The sequence below is a fragment of the Solea solea genome, chromosome 21 (genome assembly GCF_958295425.1).
Source record: "Solea solea chromosome 21, fSolSol10.1, whole genome shotgun sequence".
Lineage (NCBI taxonomy): Eukaryota > Metazoa > Chordata > Actinopteri > Pleuronectiformes > Soleidae > Solea > Solea solea.
Window position 1 is genome coordinate 525,302 of NC_081154.1, and position 20,570 is coordinate 545,871.

General features: G+C 41.3%; 2 protein-coding genes across 4 annotated transcripts in view; one reads left to right on the forward strand and one right to left on the reverse strand.

Annotated features, from left to right (window-relative positions):
* Nucleotides 1-5,375, forward strand: part of LOC131448143 (protein shisa-6) — a 67,862-nt gene extending 62,487 nt beyond the window's left edge. Inside the window, exons 7-9 of the mRNA XM_058620286.1 lie at nucleotides 314-466; nucleotides 3,324-3,427; nucleotides 4,470-5,375. Of these exons, the coding sequence (XP_058476269.1) occupies nucleotides 314-466; nucleotides 3,324-3,427; nucleotides 4,470-5,375 (1,163 nt within the window). The remainder of the gene's footprint in view (nucleotides 1-313; nucleotides 467-3,323; nucleotides 3,428-4,469) is intronic.
* A 7,677-nt stretch (nucleotides 5,376-13,052) lies between these two features.
* The window catches only part of dnah9 (dynein, axonemal, heavy chain 9), a 134,494-nt gene continuing 126,976 nt past the window's right edge, over nucleotides 13,053-20,570 (reverse strand). For all 3 annotated transcript variants that reach the window (XM_058621034.1, XM_058621035.1, XM_058621037.1), the window contains 3 exons: nucleotides 16,116-16,369; nucleotides 15,894-16,029; nucleotides 13,053-14,100 (listed from right to left, as the gene is read on the reverse strand). In XM_058621034.1, coding sequence (XP_058477017.1) covers nucleotides 13,873-14,100; nucleotides 15,894-16,029; nucleotides 16,116-16,369 — 618 coding nt within the window. In that variant the 3' untranslated portion in view covers nucleotides 13,053-13,872. The remainder of the gene's footprint in view (nucleotides 14,101-15,893; nucleotides 16,030-16,115; nucleotides 16,370-20,570) is intronic.

Below are 20,570 nucleotides of genomic sequence, written 5' to 3' on the forward strand. Positions count from 1 at the left end.
ACATCAATTATTCAGCTCAACTTTCCTGGAGGCTAAAACTTAACAAATCCATCCATGGATCCTGGTTTCATTCAGACGGGATTATCATCATTTTTGTTGTTGATTTAAAGCCGCGTCTGCCTCCGGGACATACAGTATATTTGTACATCTGAAACTCCAGCCTGCAGAACTTCTCTACCTCAGCAGGTGGTCGTCCATCACGGTGTTGTCTTTGTGAGAGTGGGAGGGGTTTTGGGTGACACAGGAGAAGCCAACCTGCCCATTTCTATTTTTCCCTTTTTCTGTGTCTGTATATGTATGTATGTGTCTCCAGAAAACAATCGGATAAGCGGCATCCTGACATCACAGACGGAGCCCTACGACCTGTCTTTCTCACGCTCCTTCCAGAGCCTGTCGCACCTGCCGCCCTCCTACGAGGCGGCCGTCACGGCCGACCTCAGCCGATTCTCATCCCTGAAGAAACTCAGTAGGTCAACGTTCACTGCACTAATGCAAGAGTAGGCTCCATGCGCTGATGCCCTGCTGCATGGTTTAAAAGAATAAAATAAATGAAGCTCCTGCACAATATATCGTTAAAGTATCGTCAGAACTTGAAATAATAACAAAATAATTTATTTCCTTTAAGGATTAACTTAACCTTGGGTTCCTGTTAGCATTCCCCTTCCTCCTCACAAAGTCACCTCATCAACACGGTTTTGTTGAGGGGGCGTGGCCTAACCTCATAAACAGAAAGGACGACCTCTTCGTGGAGTTCTGGCTCCTGATTGGATAAAGAAACAGGAGAAAAGAAAGATTTTTTGAATGAATTAATGCCATAATGAGACGATGTAGCTTATGTAGTTCAATGCTCTAACTTCAAGAAAAGAGAAGGGTTTAACTCATCGTTTTTTATTCATTATTGTTGGAATCTCTGCAGATGACACTCTCGAGCTTTCACACAAATCATTCTAGCAAGATTACTGCAATATAAAGCACATCTTAAACAAGATAAAACGTTTTATACCAACATACCACCTGTGAAAATATTGATCTCTCAGTAAAATGTTTAAATACAGTTGCAAAGTCACAGGAGGCAGATTTATTCTCTCATCATCCTCCTCTTCCTCACATATACTTCCCACACCGGTGCAGTGAGATTAGATTAAGATGGAGCGAGTGGTTGTTCCAGGATTAAACTTTCATTTCAAGTACCACCAGAGGAAGCTCGCATACCACTGGTGTTACACGCACCACAGTCTGAGAACCACACGTTAACTACACGTTATATTGGTTTGTTGAGTATCATGCAGCCTTTTAGTAAACACCATGTTGATGGGCAGGGCATTAAATCAAAACACTATCTCTGGTTCTTCATAATTCCAGTTTTGTCTTGTCACTGATATTCCCTCACCCTCTCACCCTCTCACCCTCTCACCTAAAGGCTGCAGCCACGTTTGCTCTTGGAGTGTATATAAGTACATTACACTTGCTCCACACTGGCTCGCACTCCCGAGGCAGGACAGGTTTATGGGATGTGCCGGTGTTTGAAGAAAGAAGAAGCCTCAGAGTTTTCACTTAAACAAGACTTTCAGAAAATTAACATAACAATAGATTAGGCTTTAAAACAAAAGCAAATTAATTCAATTTTTAAAAAAGATAACAAGCTTTTCAGAAGCGTTGAATTGAAAAACATCCGCAGGCTTCGTCCTTCAGCCTTTCAACAAACTTCTCTTTCTGCTTCCAAAGCGTATTATTGTGTTGCCGCGAGGCTCCGGTGTCATCGGCGTCGTTTTGTTGTTGCTCGCTGATAGATCCTGGCGGATTGTGCTGGAAGGAAAGACAGAGCAGCACTTTTCATTGTGGGGATCATAAAAGAGAAGAATGCAACTGCTTATTAATGCAAATTAGTATCAAAAGTGAAGTGTTTAGCCAACTGCGGCGCAGGACAGTGCACATGAGGAGTTACTCATTCACTCTATGCTAATGTGGCTGATGAGTTTTTCAACGGCCCGCCCGGATCTTGAAGACTATTATGCCCGAGAAAGGAACATCTTGTTTTTATTATCTCTTGTAATGAATCGATTTGCAAAGAGCTGCCGCTGAAGAGGATTTTGGCAGAATGTAATCTTGACAGGTGGCACGGACGCCACTGTAGCCATTATTGAAAAACACAGGCCTGGAATCAGAGTCACCTCTTAATCTTAATCAAGTGGTTAGGTTCTGCTCGCCCTATAATTGATTCCCTCCGTCAAAGAAAAAAGTGACTGTTTAACTTCTAACTTAGGACGATGGTGTTGAGAAGAGAATAAAGAAGCTTGTTGTCGAGGCCCCTGATTTCCAGTGAAGGAGCTTCTCAAGTTCTTCCACACTTGTCAAACCATGTCTTTATAGTCCTTGCTATGTCCACTGGGACACAATAATGTTGGAATAGAAAAGGACCTTCCTCAAAAAGAGGCTGCAAAAAAAGTTGGAAGCATAGCATTGTCCAAAATGTCTTGGTATGCTGAGGAGTTAAGATTGTCCTTCATGGAAATAAGGGGGCCTATAGGGGGCCTATAGGGGGCCTATAGGGGGCCTATAGCCCAAAAGACTGATTGAAACACCTGAATTCAACACTTAACAGGTGTGACCAGATACTTTTGTCCATATAGTATGTACATATATATATGTGTGTGTGTGTCCATGTTACTGCATTCTGTGTTACTGTACTGTATGTGGTTGTGAACACACACAAAGTCTTCGTGCATGGGTCTGCGTCGTGTGGCATGAAGTCGATGCTACACTTGTCCTTTTGCAAATGTGTCCTTGTCTCTCTCCAACCTGCTTCCGGCTGCATGACGTAGCTGTTTGTACACACAAATGACCACAAAAACACAGATTCAAGGACGCCTGAGTACACGTGTAAATCCTCCATGTAACCATGTGTTTGTGCACTAATGCGATCAGCATTTCCAGCATGTGTGTGCGGTACAACGTGCCTGTGTGCTTCCCCGTTCACACCTGTACCCGTGTTATTTTATAGACGTCCACGTATGACCTTTGAAAAAGTTTGCCCCCCCCCCCCCACAGCCAGCACTGCCTGTGGAATCCCAGATGAGTCCTGGATGTGTGGATGTTGTGTGCTGAGCATGTAATAGGGTCTGACTGTGATCCTTTGTCACTCTCTGTTTTCTATTCCCCTCCACGAGCTTGGAAAGGTGAAACACAGAAGGGTCAGAGCCAGCAGCGCCGCCCTTTGCATTGTGTGAAACTGTTCTCCAGTCCCACTCTATTCTGCCCATGTTTCCTCTTCCTCACATCTCTCTCGTTTCTTTTTTCCCCCTCAATTCTCTTGTCCTCTGCAGCAGATAAAGATGTCGACGAGTACTACACGCGCAAGCGCCACCTGCCCGACCTTGCGGCGAGAGGAACACTTCCCTTGCACGTACTCAAAATTACCCAAGACCAGGTGGGTACAAGTGTGCCGACGTCCCAATTAAGGTCACATTGTTTTGTTCTACTTGCATCTGTAGCTGCTTCAGACATGCAATCGAGTCTTGACGTGTTCTCGACATTGTCCTGAAGGGCTGTCCTTGAGAATGCAATTATCCACAAAAGAACGTCCGGACTAGAGATGGAACAATTTTATGGCGAATTGCGATAAGTTGATTGCGGGAAATTTTTGGGATCACCCTGAGAATGGTGATTACGTATTACGTGAAAGAAAATTCTGTCAAGGTCACGTCGTACTAGTGATTTTTGTTGACGTGCCACAAGGGGGAGCCTGCATCTTCCAAAACAGAATACATTTTAAGTTTTTAATATTTTAGGATATAGCTAACGAACACTGCCATCATGTCATTACACACATTCCTGTTTTCTGTAGTTTCTGTAGCAATAAAACAACAGTCACACAGTGCCACCTACTGGTGAGAACTAGTATCAGCTTTCAGGACACAACAGAATGATTGCGGGAAGAAGGCTCCACCCATTCACAATCCAAGACTCAATAATAATCTCAATAATACCATGTGTCACAGCACACAGTGGCACGTGTGGCTAGCACTGCAAGAAGGTTGCTGGTTCACATCCCAGGCCTTTCTGTGTGGAGTTTGCATGTTCTCCCTGTGTGCACACGGGTGGGTTTTCTCCGTCCATGTCCAAAAACAGCCAGAGGTTAATTGGACACCACCGTCTCTATATGTTGGCCCTGGACTGTGACGGCACTTTTCGCCCAATTTTCAACTGGGATTGGCCCTCATGAGGAGGATAAAGCAGTATACAATGGAAGGACTATAATTGATCGGCCCATGTCTCGTCCGGATGTCCTCTGGACTGCATGTCTGAAAACAGCTTATGAGGCAAACTTTTAGTGCAACCTCCGAGCCTCCGTATTTTAACTTGTTTCAGGCTGTAGCTGTTCTCCCTCTTGGTTCTGCAGCGGTGGGCGGCCGAGCGTTTTACTCCTCAGCTTGAGAATAAACTCACCTCATTCATCTTCTGCTCAACAGCACCGGGAACAGCAGCAGCTCCAGAGCCAGCCCCCGCAGGCCCCTCCCCCATCTCAGTCTTCACAGCAGCAGTCTCAGCAGAGGCAGAGGCCCCGGCGCGTCCAGCGGGCCATGTCCCAGGACCGCGTCCTGTCTCCGCAGACAGCCCCGCAACAGGATTACAGCATGTCGTCGAATGGTATGTCCCCATACGGAGGCAGGATCCTCTCTGACGAACAGCTCCTGTCAGCGGAGCGTCTGCGATCACAGGAGCGGCTCCTCCCACAGGACCGCCACACCTCCCAAGACCGCTTATACACAAAGGACCGCATGTACTCAAAGGACCGCCTCCTGTCCCAGGATCACCTCTACCCTAAAGACCGCCATTACTCTCAAGATCGCCTCTACACCCAAGATCGCCTGTACTCACAAGATCGCCTCTTTTCCCAGGATCCCTTGCTCTCCCCTGACAAGTTTATGATGTCTCTGAAGCGTGGCATGGTCGGCAGTATGTCTGGAGGGTTTCGGGGAAGTGACAAGTCCATGTCACGTGCCATCTCACACACAGATGTGTTCATACCCACCACGCCTGTTATGGATCGGTACAAGATGACCAAAATGCACTCCCATCCCAGTGCCTCTAACAATGGTGGTGGTGGCGGTGGCGTTGTGGGTGGTGGTGGTGGAGGTGGCGGTGGTGGGGCTCAGGGAGTGGGTGGCGCCGCCCACTCCAACACTTTAGCTATGAACCACACAACAAATAAGAGGCAGGCGTTTGCCTCCAGACGGACTCACACTGTGGAACAGCTCCACTACATCCCACAGCACCACCAGCAGCAGCAGCAGCAACAGCAGCAGCAGCAGCAGCAGCAGCAGCAGCAGCCACAGCACTACCGCACAGGCAGCAAGACAGAGGTGACTGTGTAACGGCAGCCAGACTGAACACTGCCACACTGGGCAGGAAGTACTGCTGCGCTGTGCCCGCAGAAGGTAACATGGATTACACTGGCGTGCGTTGTCATAGTGGAGTGGGTACAGTGGTGGTTCCACTTTCCATTGACTGAAGTTCCTGCAACGTCAGAGGTTCCAGGATCAAGAACATCTACTAGCTGACTGTGAGAGACCGGAAAAACAATCGTCACTGTACACTGCATACACCTGCCCAGCTAGAAACTCAAGATGGAGAAGGGTGTGAATAATAATATAGGGCTGTCACTTTTTCCTGAGCTAATATTCCATGATACGGTATCCCATTACCATTTTGTCACATGAGGTTCATCATTTATTTGTTCCTCTGATTATCTGTGATGCCTTCTCTGCTACTAACAGCTGAGCTAACACTTGAGTCTGCAGTTCATTTGCCGTTTCCACGCTTAAATAAGAAAACATCACAGCCTTTTTTTTCTGATGGTCCAAACAAAAAAGGCATTTAAAGTGGATCTCACAGTATTTACACGACACGTTCTGGTGTGCTTCTAGGCTGTATATTTTCAACTCTTTTTAGGTTTGATTTTCAACTTTTGCTTCAAAGTTTGAACCAACATTATGTGACACACTATTCCTTCATAGGTGCTCTTTCTAGTGGCCACGCAAACTACTACACTGCCTCACTCGGGTAGAGCTAACAGCTAAGCTAAGAGATGAGTCTGCAGATTTTTTTTTTGATGCTTCTGTGTCGGATGGTTTAGCTTGTGTCCGCCATTTTCACACTAAGTCACTGTCTTATTTTTTCTGATGAGCCGAGATGGCATCCAAAATGGATCTAATTGGCTAAGCTAACAGCTAAACTAACAGTTGAGACGGTCTGGTGTGCTTCTAGGGTGTATATTTTAAAATTATTTGGGTTCTTAACGTTTTTTAATTTGAACTTTCCCTCCCAAGTTTGAACAAATATACAAATTTTGGACAAAAAGTGACAGCCCTACTTGATGGGGAGGACTGCGATTATCCAGCTAACTTGCCTACGATAAACCTTCTTCCAGTGTTTGCTCTAATGTGATTTTAACATTTCTGATTCATAAATTGTCTTTTCCCATCTTTTTGCTTCAAGATCCTTCATATTAATTGCTAGTGTTAATTGCTAACCCTAACCCTAACCCTTAATTGCCTAACCCTAACCCAGTCTGATTTACTTAATAATAGTCACACCTGTCGTGTTGGCGGTCAAAAATGTCCACCATAGGAAATGAATGGGGCAAAACTGTTTTCATGTGCATTAAACAAAGGAAAACAGTCCTTTATAAACACCCTCTTACAGACCTACGAGCTTTCTTTGTCTTTTGCACTTTGACTACTAGTTGGTACACTACATTGTTCATGGTTTTAAAACACAATGTTATGATGATTTATTTCAATTTTTGTGTCGTCAAACTACACAGATCACATTAGACTGTAAAACAGTGAAATAAGGAACACTGGAGAAAGGTTTAATCCACCCTCCAGATGACACTGATTATCCACAGATTAGAGCCTCATTCTGTGTGTTGTTTTCTTTTTTATGAAAACGTCAGATTACGCCACCTGTTTTTGTCCAACAACTCCTTTTTTGTGATCTTTTTCTGGCAAATCTCAAAGGGCTTTGAATGGTTAAAACAGTAAGATGGGCCTGTAATAACTTTATAAATATATAAATAAATGAATCTAACGACAGCCGACCATTTGCTACGCCCTGTCCTGCTCATAGCTGTAGAGAATCTCCATGAGAGAGCGATACATGGATGTTGTTGGCACTTGTCTTTGGTGCCTCTGACGGATTTTTCCATTTCTAAAGACGTTTTGTGGGTTACAAAGCACAATCAATAAAAAATATATATATATATGTATATTCTGTTCTGTTTAGTTTGAATAGTGACGACAAGCTTGTTTAGTTCCTAAAGCAATGGTGAGGTTTTTTTTTGCTTCCAGTAGACGATTGTAAATAAGCTATTTTAGAAGCAGTTACTCTGGACAAGTCTGTACTGGATGGACTTTGTATTAGACATGTCTGTTTTCAATAGATTCTTTTAAAAAGATATTTAAGAAAAAAAAACACATCTATAAAATCATCACTGTTTCGTGAGTTCAGCATAGAAAAATCCACTTAACCAAGTATTTGACAGGATCAATTAATACTATTACTGTGTGTCTTTGCAAAAAAAAAACAACAAAAAAAACTGTTTGTAGAAGGAAAAATGTGAATGAATGTGTTGTTGAAAACAGAAAATATACCACTGTTCATATTTGGATGTAGACTGTGTTCCATTGACCTCAGACGAGTCCAAGATCATGGAGATGGAAATTATACTTCTTGTCAAACTACTTGTCAAATAAAAACATCCATATTTTTCTAAAACATTCATGAGCGTCGCTCCGGAGACGACTGTGTTGTGTGTTTCTTAACCTAATTATTGAAATGTGGTGATTTTGTTGTACTAAAATTTTGCATGTGTGTTTACAGGTTTATTTACATAAAACCTGAGTAATGTATGGTATACTGGGTATAAGTAGTGGTCGAGTAAAGTTAAAAGTACAATATTTTCTCTAGAAAAATGTGATTGGTGTTTACATCCATGTTAAAAGTCCGATTTTAGTCAGACTAAGACAATAATTTGGTTTTCTTAATGCCATGTAAACGATCAAAACTAAAATCAAACAAGTCTTAGTCAGACTATCATACCTGGATAATGGAATTCATGGTTACTCCTGCATGTTTACGTTTAGTCAGACTGGAGTTGGACTCAGTGTTCTGCCGCAATGAACATACAAGAGATATTGGTGTGACAGATACTCTCTCTCTCTCTATGTGTATATATATATACATAGATATACGTGTATATATATATATATATATATATATATATATATATACATATATATACATATATATATATATATATATATATATATATATATATATATATATATATATATATATATATATATATATAGCCACTTTCACATGCCTAAAGACAGTTGCTCGAGTCAGTTTAAACCAAAGAGGTGGACAGCAATAATAAAGACAAGGATGATATAGTTGGAAATGTCTCTAATGAATTTGCTTGAATTGAAGCCAGTATAACAGTTCCTTAATGTGATGTGTGCAGATTATGGTTGGACATTTCTTACACATTTCACCTCTAAATGAGACCAGTTTTCCCAACAAACTCCTTGTTTTACTCGGACGAGCAGCAGAGGTTTGCTGCATGATGGGAGACGCAGTTCGTTTTTAGAGCTTGAATCTAAATCTACATATTTTATTCCGTCTGCCGTCCACAACGTTTCTTTTTAGAGAGAATTTGCAGTTTTCATTTGAAAACTCTGGGGCTGAGTTTGGAGTCTGGACAGACAGAAACTGAAATCTTTGAAAACAGTGACATTTTAACCAACACTGACTTTCTGATTAGTTCTTATCAGCTACAGCTGGAATATCAATTGTAAACAAAAAGCCCCTGAAAGGTCACATGATACAAACCTGAGACGTAGATCATTTATGGCGTCTTCAAATAAAACCACAGTCGTGTGGACAAAGCCTGATATCTCGCTCTCGGCTGCTTCGACACTTGATCATACAGTTTTCATCCATGTGTGCGCCGCTAACGTTAGCTTCACTTTGGCATCTGACAGATTATGTTGGACTTTAGTGACGGTCAGTGCAGTTTAATCAGACCTGCTTTAAATTCATGGAAGTCTGTGAGTGTGAAGGAAGATTCTCACGGCAAACAACAGAGTCTGATATCACACTCTGCACAAACACACAAGGAAGGATGGAAGGTAAGGAGGGAAGGAATGATGATGTTTGGCTTTTCCAATTTACGCCGCTGCTCCTTTAGCACATCAGCATTTAAATGAAAATATGAGTCTGCAATCAAAAAAACAGATGTGAGGACGGGGGAGCAGCTGAAGCATGAGGGGAAAGATGGCGACGATAAACACTGGAACCTGAGGAGGAAACTGACCGAGACCGTTTTAATCACAACTCCAACCTGTTTCTGTCCCGTTTATACAAACACTATCCATTTTTTCCCTAGTCGACCTTGAGTTTAAGAGTTTTGCTCCTCAGTAAAATGTGGTTTTTATCTTCCTGAAAAGAGAAAAGTCAAATCTGTCTTAAATAATCTCTTAAGAAGAGACAAAAAAGTCATATTGACGTAGTTCTTACTTTTTCTATCGTAGCGAGTCATGAGAAAACATCGACTGGACCATGGTCTTCCCCGTCTCTCGCAGTAAAACGTTGTGACAATGCGATAGGTGTACAATTGGTGTACGGTAGATGTGAGATAAATGTGTGATAGTTGTGTGATAGATGTGAGATAAATGTGTGATAGTTGTGCGATAGATGTGAGATAAATGTGTGATAGTTGTGCGATAGATGTGAGATAAATGTGTGATAGTTGTGCGATAGATGTGAGATAAATGTGTGATAGTTGTGCGATAGATGTGAGATAAATGTGTGATAGTTGTGTGATAGATGTGAGATAAATGTGTGATAGTTGTGCGATAGATGTGAGATAAATGTGTGATAGTTGTGTGATAGATGTGAGATAAATGTGAGATAGTTGTGCGATAGATGTGAGATAAATGTGTGATAGTTGTGCAATAGATGTGAGATAAATGTGTGATAGTTGTGTGATAGATGTGAGATAAATGTGAGATAGTTGTGCGATAGATGTGAGATAAATGTGCGATAGTTTTGCGATAGATGTGAGATAAATGTGTGATAGTTGTGCGATAGATTTGCGGTAAAAGTCTTATTTTAAGGTTTACAGTGATTTGTTCTGCAGCCCATGACCAAGTGGAAAGGGAACTTGGTTTGTAACTAAGGGGTAAGGGTTGCCAGTTTGAGTCCCGACCAGGTCAAAAAGGCCGCCCACTAATCCTAATTCCAGAAAGGTTTCTAGTAGAGGAGGGGTTAAATGCAGAGAAGGAATTTCCCTACAGGGATTAATAAAATACAAACATAAAACCCCTCAAATATAATTCATAATCAGCTCTTTTTTCCTCCTGATCGATGATCAATAACTCAGTCTGGTCTCTTGATTTCAGTTTTCTTTGGGACGTATAAAAAAAACATTAACACATGACGAACATAATCTTCACAAATATGAGTCAAATTAAAGTAAAGACTGAATTTAAGTGCTGGAAAATGAAAAAAGGACAATAACTGCATCTTTACTTATTAAACACACCAGCGCCAGCTTGAGTGTGGATGGAGATAATCGCTGCCATAATGAGTCACAGTCGGCTCCGAACATGGACACAGTGGGTGCTGTGTCTCTCTGTGTCTCTCTGTCTCTCTGTCTCTCTGTGTCTCTGTCTTCATCTGCAGCCCCAGTTCTTCGTGATAATCCACACATTTGTGTTTAAGCACAGATGCCACATTCAGATAAACATTTCATTAGCGTCTCATGTGCTCACAGTTCATCGCCGCAGTGTCCTGCCCGAGCCAAAAAACTAAAGAAAAGATGCTGGAAGATGTCGGAACATTACGAGGAGCGCAAGGGCAACGTATTGTCCTGAGATTATAGCGGGATTGTGAGCAGCTAATCTGAGTTACACAAGTTTTCATCAGAACATTGTTTAGTTTTGTTTAGTGAGGAGTCGCTGCAGCACTTTTGTCAGCGCCGAGAGACTGAGGGGAATTGAAGGAGGAGTGGTGGACACTTTGGGCCTCATTCATTCATTCATTTAACTCATACACTATACTTTCAACTTTCTCTATATTATTAGAGAAAGATCAGATTTAAAAGCAAAGTGCTTTTTAAGAATTACGAGTAAACATTGTTGAGTTTCTCCACAACATTTTGATAAAAAGCAAAGACCGTTAAAGAGATAAAATGTCATGTACTAATCAGCAGAACTGCGACTGAATGTATTTTCAGTTTTCAGAATGAACTTTTACCTACAAAATGTTCTCGTTACTTCCAGCTGAGATAGAAATACAAATATCAATCATCGCGTTTCTTCTCTTTTAATTCTTCTTCTTTGGCTGAAACTGAAACACATGAAACTAGCTAGCTAGCTAGCTAGCTTGTGAGGGGTTTTCTCAGTTCTCCAGGACCAGGGAGTTCTGGTCAAGATAGAAACTACTTCCTTTTAGCTTTTACTGTATATTACTGTATATTCTGTGGTGAGTTTTATATCTGAAATTGTTTTGTACTATTTGTGCTGCTATGTTGACCAGAAGTCTCCAGAAGAAGAGATCTTGTATCTCAATGGGACGTATAAATAAAAAGAACAACAACCTTGATGGATAACGTTGCTCATAGAAAACAAGTATAAAAGGTGAGTTTCAGGGAAAAGCTTGAAAGGAACTGGGATATTTTGCCGTACGAACTTTTCCGTACTCAGAGGAACAAGGAAACGTGTTGTTGAATGTGGGCGTGACCTGTTATTTTGACTTGTTATCGATAGTTTGGAGTGTTTCCACGATATTTTCACGAAAGCAAACTCATGAATGTTGGAAGTGCCGCACAAAAAGACTTACATTGACTAGAAGGAATAGACAAAATGGAAGCCAGAATAAAACAGGTGCATAACCAATAATACCTTAAGAATACATTCTTTTTACCTTTTAAAAAAACTTTTATGCCTAAAAAATGTAAGTTTGTAAAGCAACGATTTTACATCACAGCGCACAGTGATGTTGTTGATCCACTGCTGCCTACGTGAGTACGTTTAAATATGTCGTTTTTGAAAACACTACTCTGGATTCAGCGCAGTGACACAAACTGACCACACGAGGCAGCACTTACACTGTGAGCTAAAATTGCTTAATTTCTCAATGGAGTTTGGTTTCAGTCACAGGGCCATGTTTCCTCAGAGTCTAGAGGAGTTAGATTAGATTTAATGAATCTACATTATGAGATAAAGATTATAATGCAATTACAGGGCAATAACTACAAGAAATGTATCAGCTTCTTACTCGACTTTCTCCCCCCCCTCCTCCTCCTCCTCCTCCTCCTCCTCCTCTTCCTCCTCCTCCTCGCCATCGCGCCTCTCGGTCTCTGAGCACTTTTGTTAAGATTCACCAATAACCACGGAAATGAGACGCTAGGGAAACCTGGGCTGAGGAAGCAAAGACAGGAGTAGAAGGATAGAGGAGGGAAGGAGGGACAATGTTTCAGAATTGGCTTGTTCTGTTCATGTTGATATATATATAAAAATATAACTGTTATATGCACTTTCTGCTCCAGGTTTTCTTTAATCTCACATGAGGAGAAAGGAGTGAAGTGGAGGTGGAGGAGGAGGAGGAGGAGGAGGAGGAGGAGGAGGAGGAGGAGTTGGTGTAAAGGCTTTGAGAAGAGGAGGCAGGAGCGTGTGACTGGTAACGGGAGATAGGCGAACGACTGCATATTGGCACTAAAATGAGACATATTGTAAAATATGTGGAAATAAACCACGCGCACAATCTGGGACGACGCGATAAAACATCTTTACTCAGGGAGGAGGAGGAGAGAGAGAAAAAAGTCAAAAACATTTAGTCTTAAACGACTCGCACGCTCATAAAAGTCCACGCACTTTACGATCAGTTACGACGTGATTATGGGATTAGATAATAGTCATATAGTGTAGGTCGCTTTTTGGGTTTTTTTCCTTGCAGATTTGGAGTCAGTGAAATGTGTGAAATCATTCCCTGTGTTTTTTATTCCACAACAAGCAGCTACAGATTTATCACACCTCCTCATAAAGTGACTCACACATACATGAGACCACAGACACTTACAGGAAATTAGCATTTTTATAACTTAGCAACAGACACAGACTCACAATGTGAGTTCCAGTGAGCCACAAACTTTACTTCATAAAAGTTATATAAAAACTATGTTTGCTACTTTATCACCACGTTAAAAAGCCTTTTTCAAGCTGGAAACATAAGTTTGACACTCGCTGCAGCAAACTCCACAGAGAAGTTATTAATCGTCGTGTGTAAAGTCAGCTCATGTACACCAGCACATGTCTATGATATGTTGAGAATAAGTTGACGACTTTATCTCAACTTTCGTGGTAAGAAAATGTTACTTAGTGAAACCTTTCGCTCTCCTGCTTTGCTCTATTTTGACTTTGGTGTTTAAAATCACAAACTCACTACATGAGGAGGCAGTAGACCAACAAGTCCTGTGTCTTCACAAGCTACAGTAGACCATTCTCTCTATGGAGTTTGGTGCAGGAGATTGAGCGGTTAGAAAACTGGAATTTCCAGGTAGAAAAGTCTGTTTTATGCCGAGGTAAACGTGCAGATATTAAGATATTATTGACTTGATTAAGTGTGTATATTTTATAAGGTTAGCCTTTAGTTAAGTGTCTTTTTAAGCAGTATTTACACACATTGTGTGTAATAACTCACACACACTGTGGAAAATGTTTTGAATGACTTAAAAATATCAATCATTAAAATATTTGACCCTGTTGGCACCGTCAACATCTTGACATTTAAATAAAACTAAGGTCAGATCTGCAGGAGTAAGGCCACTCCAGCTAGCGTCCACTTGGACGGGTTGTCTTTGGTCTTCAGGTTGAAGGTCCACACGTACGTGGGTCCCCGCTGACGGGTCTTGTAGACGGGACACGGGTACGTGCTCTTGCTCTCCCTCTTGTCCACGGGGACGGCTCTGATGAAGATGACCGGCACGGACGGGGTGAGCTCTTTGAGACGTGCGTCCACAATTAAGCCGGACTGCAGGAGTCAGAGAGACAGACGGAGACAGACAGGGAGAGACGGAGCGTGGGGAGGACGAGGTGGAGAAGTTAGTTATAAATGAAAACTTCCCTCACAAACAATCTTTTATGCTTGTGATGAAACACAGTCTGCGTTAAAGCTAGCGATAGCAGGCCACACCTTCCCATCGAGCACAGGAAGCAACTACAGCTGCTATCATTTTATTTTCTTATTTGACTTTCTGTTACACCCATTCTGTTTTTAAGTTTCCTTAAGTAAGTAACATTTCATTATTAAGAACTTATTATTCCTGTTGACATTACAATTATTATTTTTTAATAAGTTAACTAACTAATAAGGAGAATATAAGTATCATAGCAAGATTAGGGTTTGGTGAGTTCACTGCCGTCACTCTAACGTTTCATCAGGAACTTTTGTCGGAAGGAAAGTCGGACATATTGTGTTATTGCTTTAGATTAGATTATTATAAATATTATTCTCATTATTATTGGAGGTGACAGTGTCAGAAGTCATGAAGCATGAAGAACCGCTTATTTTAGAGACGGGGTTAGCGTCCATAAAAGCTCTACAGCGCCCCCAACAGTAGGGTCAAGTGTCTTCACTCAGTGACTTCACTGTCTCTGTAAAATGTATTTCTTCACCATTCTTTTTGATGCAGCACGGCGTCGGCCATTTTACAAAAGATTATTATTACACATGAAATGTAAATTCTAATATTCTCCATGATGAAAAGTGTTGTTTATCACATGAACTCAGTCAACACTCACAAACATCATCTCATCATTATTGATCAACAGGTTCATTAATGATTGGGAATCTTTTACTTTTACTCTCGTGTGCTGTTCACACGGCTCTGGCCTTGAGGCGGAGAGAAGGACGCAGTGAGGAAGATGATGGTGATGAAGAGGAGAAGCTGCCCCGGCCTGTTTGTCCGACCGTCTGTCTGTCAGCGTCGACAACTTTAATGAAGGAGAAAAAAGGGGGGGAGCTCTCTTCTAAAGTGTTCAAGTGCAAACTCGGCACATTCCCTAATTAAGAAGTCTACGGGGAAGCTGCATATATATATATATGTATATATATATATATATATATATATATATATATATATATACACATATATATATATATATATATATGAACTTACTTTACTTAACTCACATTAAAGGAGCACTCTGAGGTTAGTGGACCTAGCTGTTAGCTTAGCATCCGTCATCAGAGTACTGTACTTTTACTCCACTACATTTCCTGTTTAAAACCAGGAGAAGAAGAGTTGGTATTATGGTCTGTATTTATACAGAGCTTTTGCAGTCTTGATGAGATGTGTTACACTACAGTTTTCACCCATTCACACATACTGAAGTAAAACTCACCATGACAGGTTGCTGTGTGTTTAAATATATAAGGAATGCGATGATTTCAATTCTTAAAATCAGCTTAATAAAGTAAAAGAAGACGAATATTAGGTTGAACAGGAGTTCACTTGTTTTTTTCTAGTTTTAAGGAACATTACAGTCTGAAGTTTTATGAAGATTCATGTTCATAGAATATTTGGCTAATTTGAAGTCGGGCTGTTTCTGCAGTGATAAGCTGTGATGTATTTGCTGACATTTCTTTTTTAAATGGCGGAGCTCATTGAAGTTAATTTTTTGTAAACTGAGGAAATATTTTCCAAGTTCTGTCTAATTTGTTTTGCATGAAATTAACGTCCCCCTCTAATAGTAGTTGTCGTTCTAATTGCTTAGCAAGAGTGATCTCTTCATTTTCCCGTATGATATCGTCAAACGTGCTACCTGGGTGTCCCAGCGTGCGCCCTCCATGTACAGCCCGTGTACGTACGCCCCTTCACGTGGAGGAGAACTGAAGTCTTCGCGGTTCTTCTTGGTGACATCACACTGAAGGACCATGCTGTCCAGAGGCCACTCATTCCTGTCACACACACACACACACACATGAATATTTACCATATATAAGCGTTTTCTAATCAGATCCACATGAGTGAAAGCCAAACCTACCTGCGAGCCATCGCCTGCATGATGGCGGTGAGGAAGGACTGCGGGTTGAAGAAGCCCGCGAGCCACACCACTGAAGGTAAGCTGAAGTCTGTGGACCAGGATTCCAGCTCCTTGATCCGGACGAGGAGGTCAGTGAACCACAGAGCCAAGCTGGACATGGAGGGGTACGCCCGCTTGGTCCAGTTGTCGGGCACCATGTCCAGGAAAATGGCATTGTGAAGGTTCTCCATGTCGCTGGTCATTGTTAATTCTCCCTAAAAAAACGATGGAAGTCCAGGTGAAAACATGACGAGCTGCGTGTGCTACATGTTTTGTGTATTGTTGTGGTATTATGTGCTGTATTTCAGCAGATGTGAATTAGCTCAAAGCTTTAGTGTGGTACAGTAAATGATCACATATATGTTGTAACTGTACGCGCTCCCTTTGACATAAAATTAAGTAATTCAAATAGAAGAAAAAAACTAGATTTTGTAGATCAGAGCATTTGGCGGGGATAATAGCTAGCGAGCAAGCTAATTGCTGAAATCACGCAAGTCAGTCTTAACAGCTCTCTATGCTAGCTAGCATGCTAACAACAGAAGAGATTTTCTGTTTTTTTACTCAACTGTACTCTGTGGTTATTTTACAAGATGCCAATAAAACACATACTGTACACTTTTAGGTTACTAATAGGTGTATAACCACTAATTGCTAACATACAAATAAGTACAAGCCACCGTTAACAGCCCTCTATGCTAGTTAGCGTGCTAATTACAAGGGCAGTTCAACAATAGAAAGATATTTAATGTTTTATTTCACCGTTCACCGTGTTACAGTTGTTCTTATGATGTTAAAAGTGTACAAGGGATTTTAATACAACTGCTCTGATGAAAAAGGCGGGACTGTGGGCTGCTAGAAAGCTAATTGCTAACATCCAAATTGGTGCAAGTCAGTCTTAACAGCTATCTTGCTAGCTAGCATGCTTACATTACATGTTTAATTTGAAGTTGTTGTTCTTATAAAGATAAAACTAATTAAATGAAGTGTAAAGTTGATTTAAAAACGACACTATCCATGTTCACACTGGTTCACATTAAATTGTGTATTCACCATTTCATTCTTTTGGCTCCCAGGACATAGAATGATGATTTGAAGTACAGCAAATATTCTGTGATATTCTATGATATTCTATCACAGAATAGCTTCCAACATCCAACGCTAAAACCAAACAACACTGAGTAAATGAGGAGTTTGCTCTGGTGCATTTGTGGACATTAAACAGTCAGTGCAATTGTACAACATCTATAAAAGGCGGGAATAAAGCGGCGTGACGAGCTGAGTTGGATGAGAGTTTGACAGACGACAGAGAATCCTCTGCTCTCTGTAACGAGAGGCTGCAGATTCGTTTATATAATGAAGACATCAGCGGGAAAAAGGTTATTGTGTTTTGCCACAAACTAATGTTTGAATTGAATTAAACAATCAAATGACGTGTAATCGAAGCTGCAATGGACAGTTTATGTCACACACACACACACACACACACTCTGCCGCTGACTCCGTCTTCCGTCCTGTTTCCCGATCCCGGGCGGATGATATCAGTTTTAATTAAGACGAGTGCTCCCGGAGAGAGCGCACCCACTTTGTCTTTGTCGGGAAGGAACACGGGAGTTAAACGTGTCACTTCCTGTTTGCCTCCGTGAGCCAAACATCAGACTCGACAGCTTCCAGCCGCATTAGATCTTGCAGCAGCGGTAACAAACCCTCAGAAAACCAGCGGTGCATATATATATATATATATAAACCTGGAGATGAACACAGCCAGATAAGGGGGAACGTGCTGCTGCGAGATAGCAGAGAGTAATGAGAGCGTGCGGGAGCGAAGCAGTCCTTCACCTGCTGATACTGGAGCTGATGTATAGATATCCATATGTTAACACTCATAATGATTCTTTTATTCAGGCGATGCAGCTTTATCTCCATCTGAGAGTCAACCTTCCACCTCCTCCGTATCGTCCTCATCTATCCGTTCAGTTTGTGTGATGACATGATTTACTGATTCCAGTGATCAATGTGAAATGGTAAATGAGTCTGTATTTATATAGTTTTCACCCATTCACTCACACATCCAGGGACACGTTGTCATGGAGACTATCTGAGCCAGGATTGAACCCACGACCTTTCAGTTCAAAGACAACTAGTTGTGCCGCTGAACCACCATCAAACTTAACATTTAATTCTTTCAAGTGCAGTTTTTTATATATTCAAGGGCAATAATTCTTCTTTTACATGAAACAATTATTATCTAATTAAATATTCCTGTTTAGAAAAAGTCATTTTAGGAAATAGAATGTACCATTTACATTATATACATACATCCTTTTTTATAGTTGCAAATGTTCTTGTATTTTTCATTTCTCCTCTTCTACTGTGCATATTAAGGATATATATTCCTGTGTATATAATCGTTGTTTGTCCCTATGTCAGCTGGGACCAGCAACCCCTGCGACCATCATGCGGTGGGTAAAGACTGAACTTTTAGTGTCTTTTTCTTCTCACAGCTTCTCCCTTTAGGGGTCACCACAGCGTCCATCCTCTGCCTCCACCTTGTCCTCTCCCTTGCGTCCTCCTCTGTTACATAAGCTGTCCTCCAAGTCCTCTCTTCACAACATCCATGAACCTTCTCTGTGGTCTTCTCTGTCCCTCTTCTGCATGTGACACAAACCATCTCCACCTTGACTCTCTGGCTTTATCTCTAAACCGTCCCTCAAATATGGTCTTTTCTAATCCTGACGTCCATCCTGGTCACTCCAGACGAACATCTCAGCATCGTCACGTGTACTTAAGTTCAAATGCAGGACAATTATTTGCTGGAGCCACAGAGCTTCTGTTGAGTGACACAACACTGGACCATGAAGCTTTTGTGATAGTTTCTACGTATTTCTACGCCGCAGAGATGAAATATGATTCCATTTGCTGCTACAACAGTTTACATGGCTTTTAAATCACTGAGCCGATTTATTGGAGTCTTGTAGTGTCGAGAGATTGAATCCTCATAACTCCTGACAAATGCTTTTACACCCTTCAATCTCACCGCTGCCTGTCTTTCTCTTTCTCTCTCGCTCTCTCTGTGTTTGTTTGCTGTTAACACAGGATTCAGTCTGGCCTGACACACACACACACACGCACACACACACACTCACACTCACACACACACACACTCACACTCACACACACACACACACACACACACACCTTTTTAAGACCAAGTTTATGACAATGAGACAAAGACGAAAGGTTTATGTAGACGAGAAAACGAACGCAGCAGCCTGTTGGGACAAGCGTACAGTTGACAGCACTAAAGAGAAAGTAGAATTAGAGTCTTTTGAATATATAATATACAAATTTAATATATTACCTTATTAAGTGTGTTTGTTTAAGTGTATAATCATTTAGAACAAACAAAGAAACACCATGTTTCTACATCAAAGCATGTGTTTTTGAACTTTGAAGCCGATTCAGCGTCTTTGAGTGTCAAGAAAAGCGCTATAAAAATATGATGTATTATTATTATTATTATTATTATTATTCTTACAACAAAAACGAAAAAGATCGGCCATCTGTCTTGTGGTTAGATACAAAATAAAATAAAACTGAAGACCTGTATCTGTATGGGAACCTCTGCAGTTGATACACAACCACACACTTGTAGGTGCAATCTGCCGTCTCACCATTAGAAGTCACTAGTTCTTACCAACTGGACTTATAAAGAACACATTTTTGACGCCACATTAACCTTGAACATCAGGCACTCAAATCTAAAGCAGTTCATCCAAGAGTCAAAATGAACATTTATGCCAAACTTTGAGAGGATTCTTTCGAGACAAGAAAACACACCCACAAAGCGAGAAAAAGGTTCACATGGACATCTGACGACACAAATCTAATCCCTTAGTCATCAATCCAGCTGAATATTTAGTGCCAGATAAGATGTTCTTCAGATAGGAGACGGACGCACCAACAAATGGAACGATCCTATTCTACAGGAGGAAAGGTTGAGAATGGCATTTATATAAAGTTCATGTTGTGGTCTGTAATAGACGTGGTCATTTCACGAGATTAAACGGAGAAATAAAACACCTGAGGAAGTGATGTGAGTTAGAGAGACAGCGTGATCAAATTCATATTCCTCTGTGGGAGATGTAACTCATTCACACCCTGACACGCAGATATGAAACTCATGTGGATTTGATTCGCCGTGATTTGTGCTTCACGAGGATTTCATCATCTTAGATGTAGATCACAACACTAACGTCCATAAATCCACAGAAATCACAGAGAACGAGTCATCCAGTCATTTCACTTTACTCTGTTCATCCACTCATACTGTCAACAGGACCAGACCAGTACTGAGAACTAGACCAATGCAGAGCAAGACAAAGACCAAGACCGAAGCTAAGGCAGAGCAAGACCAAA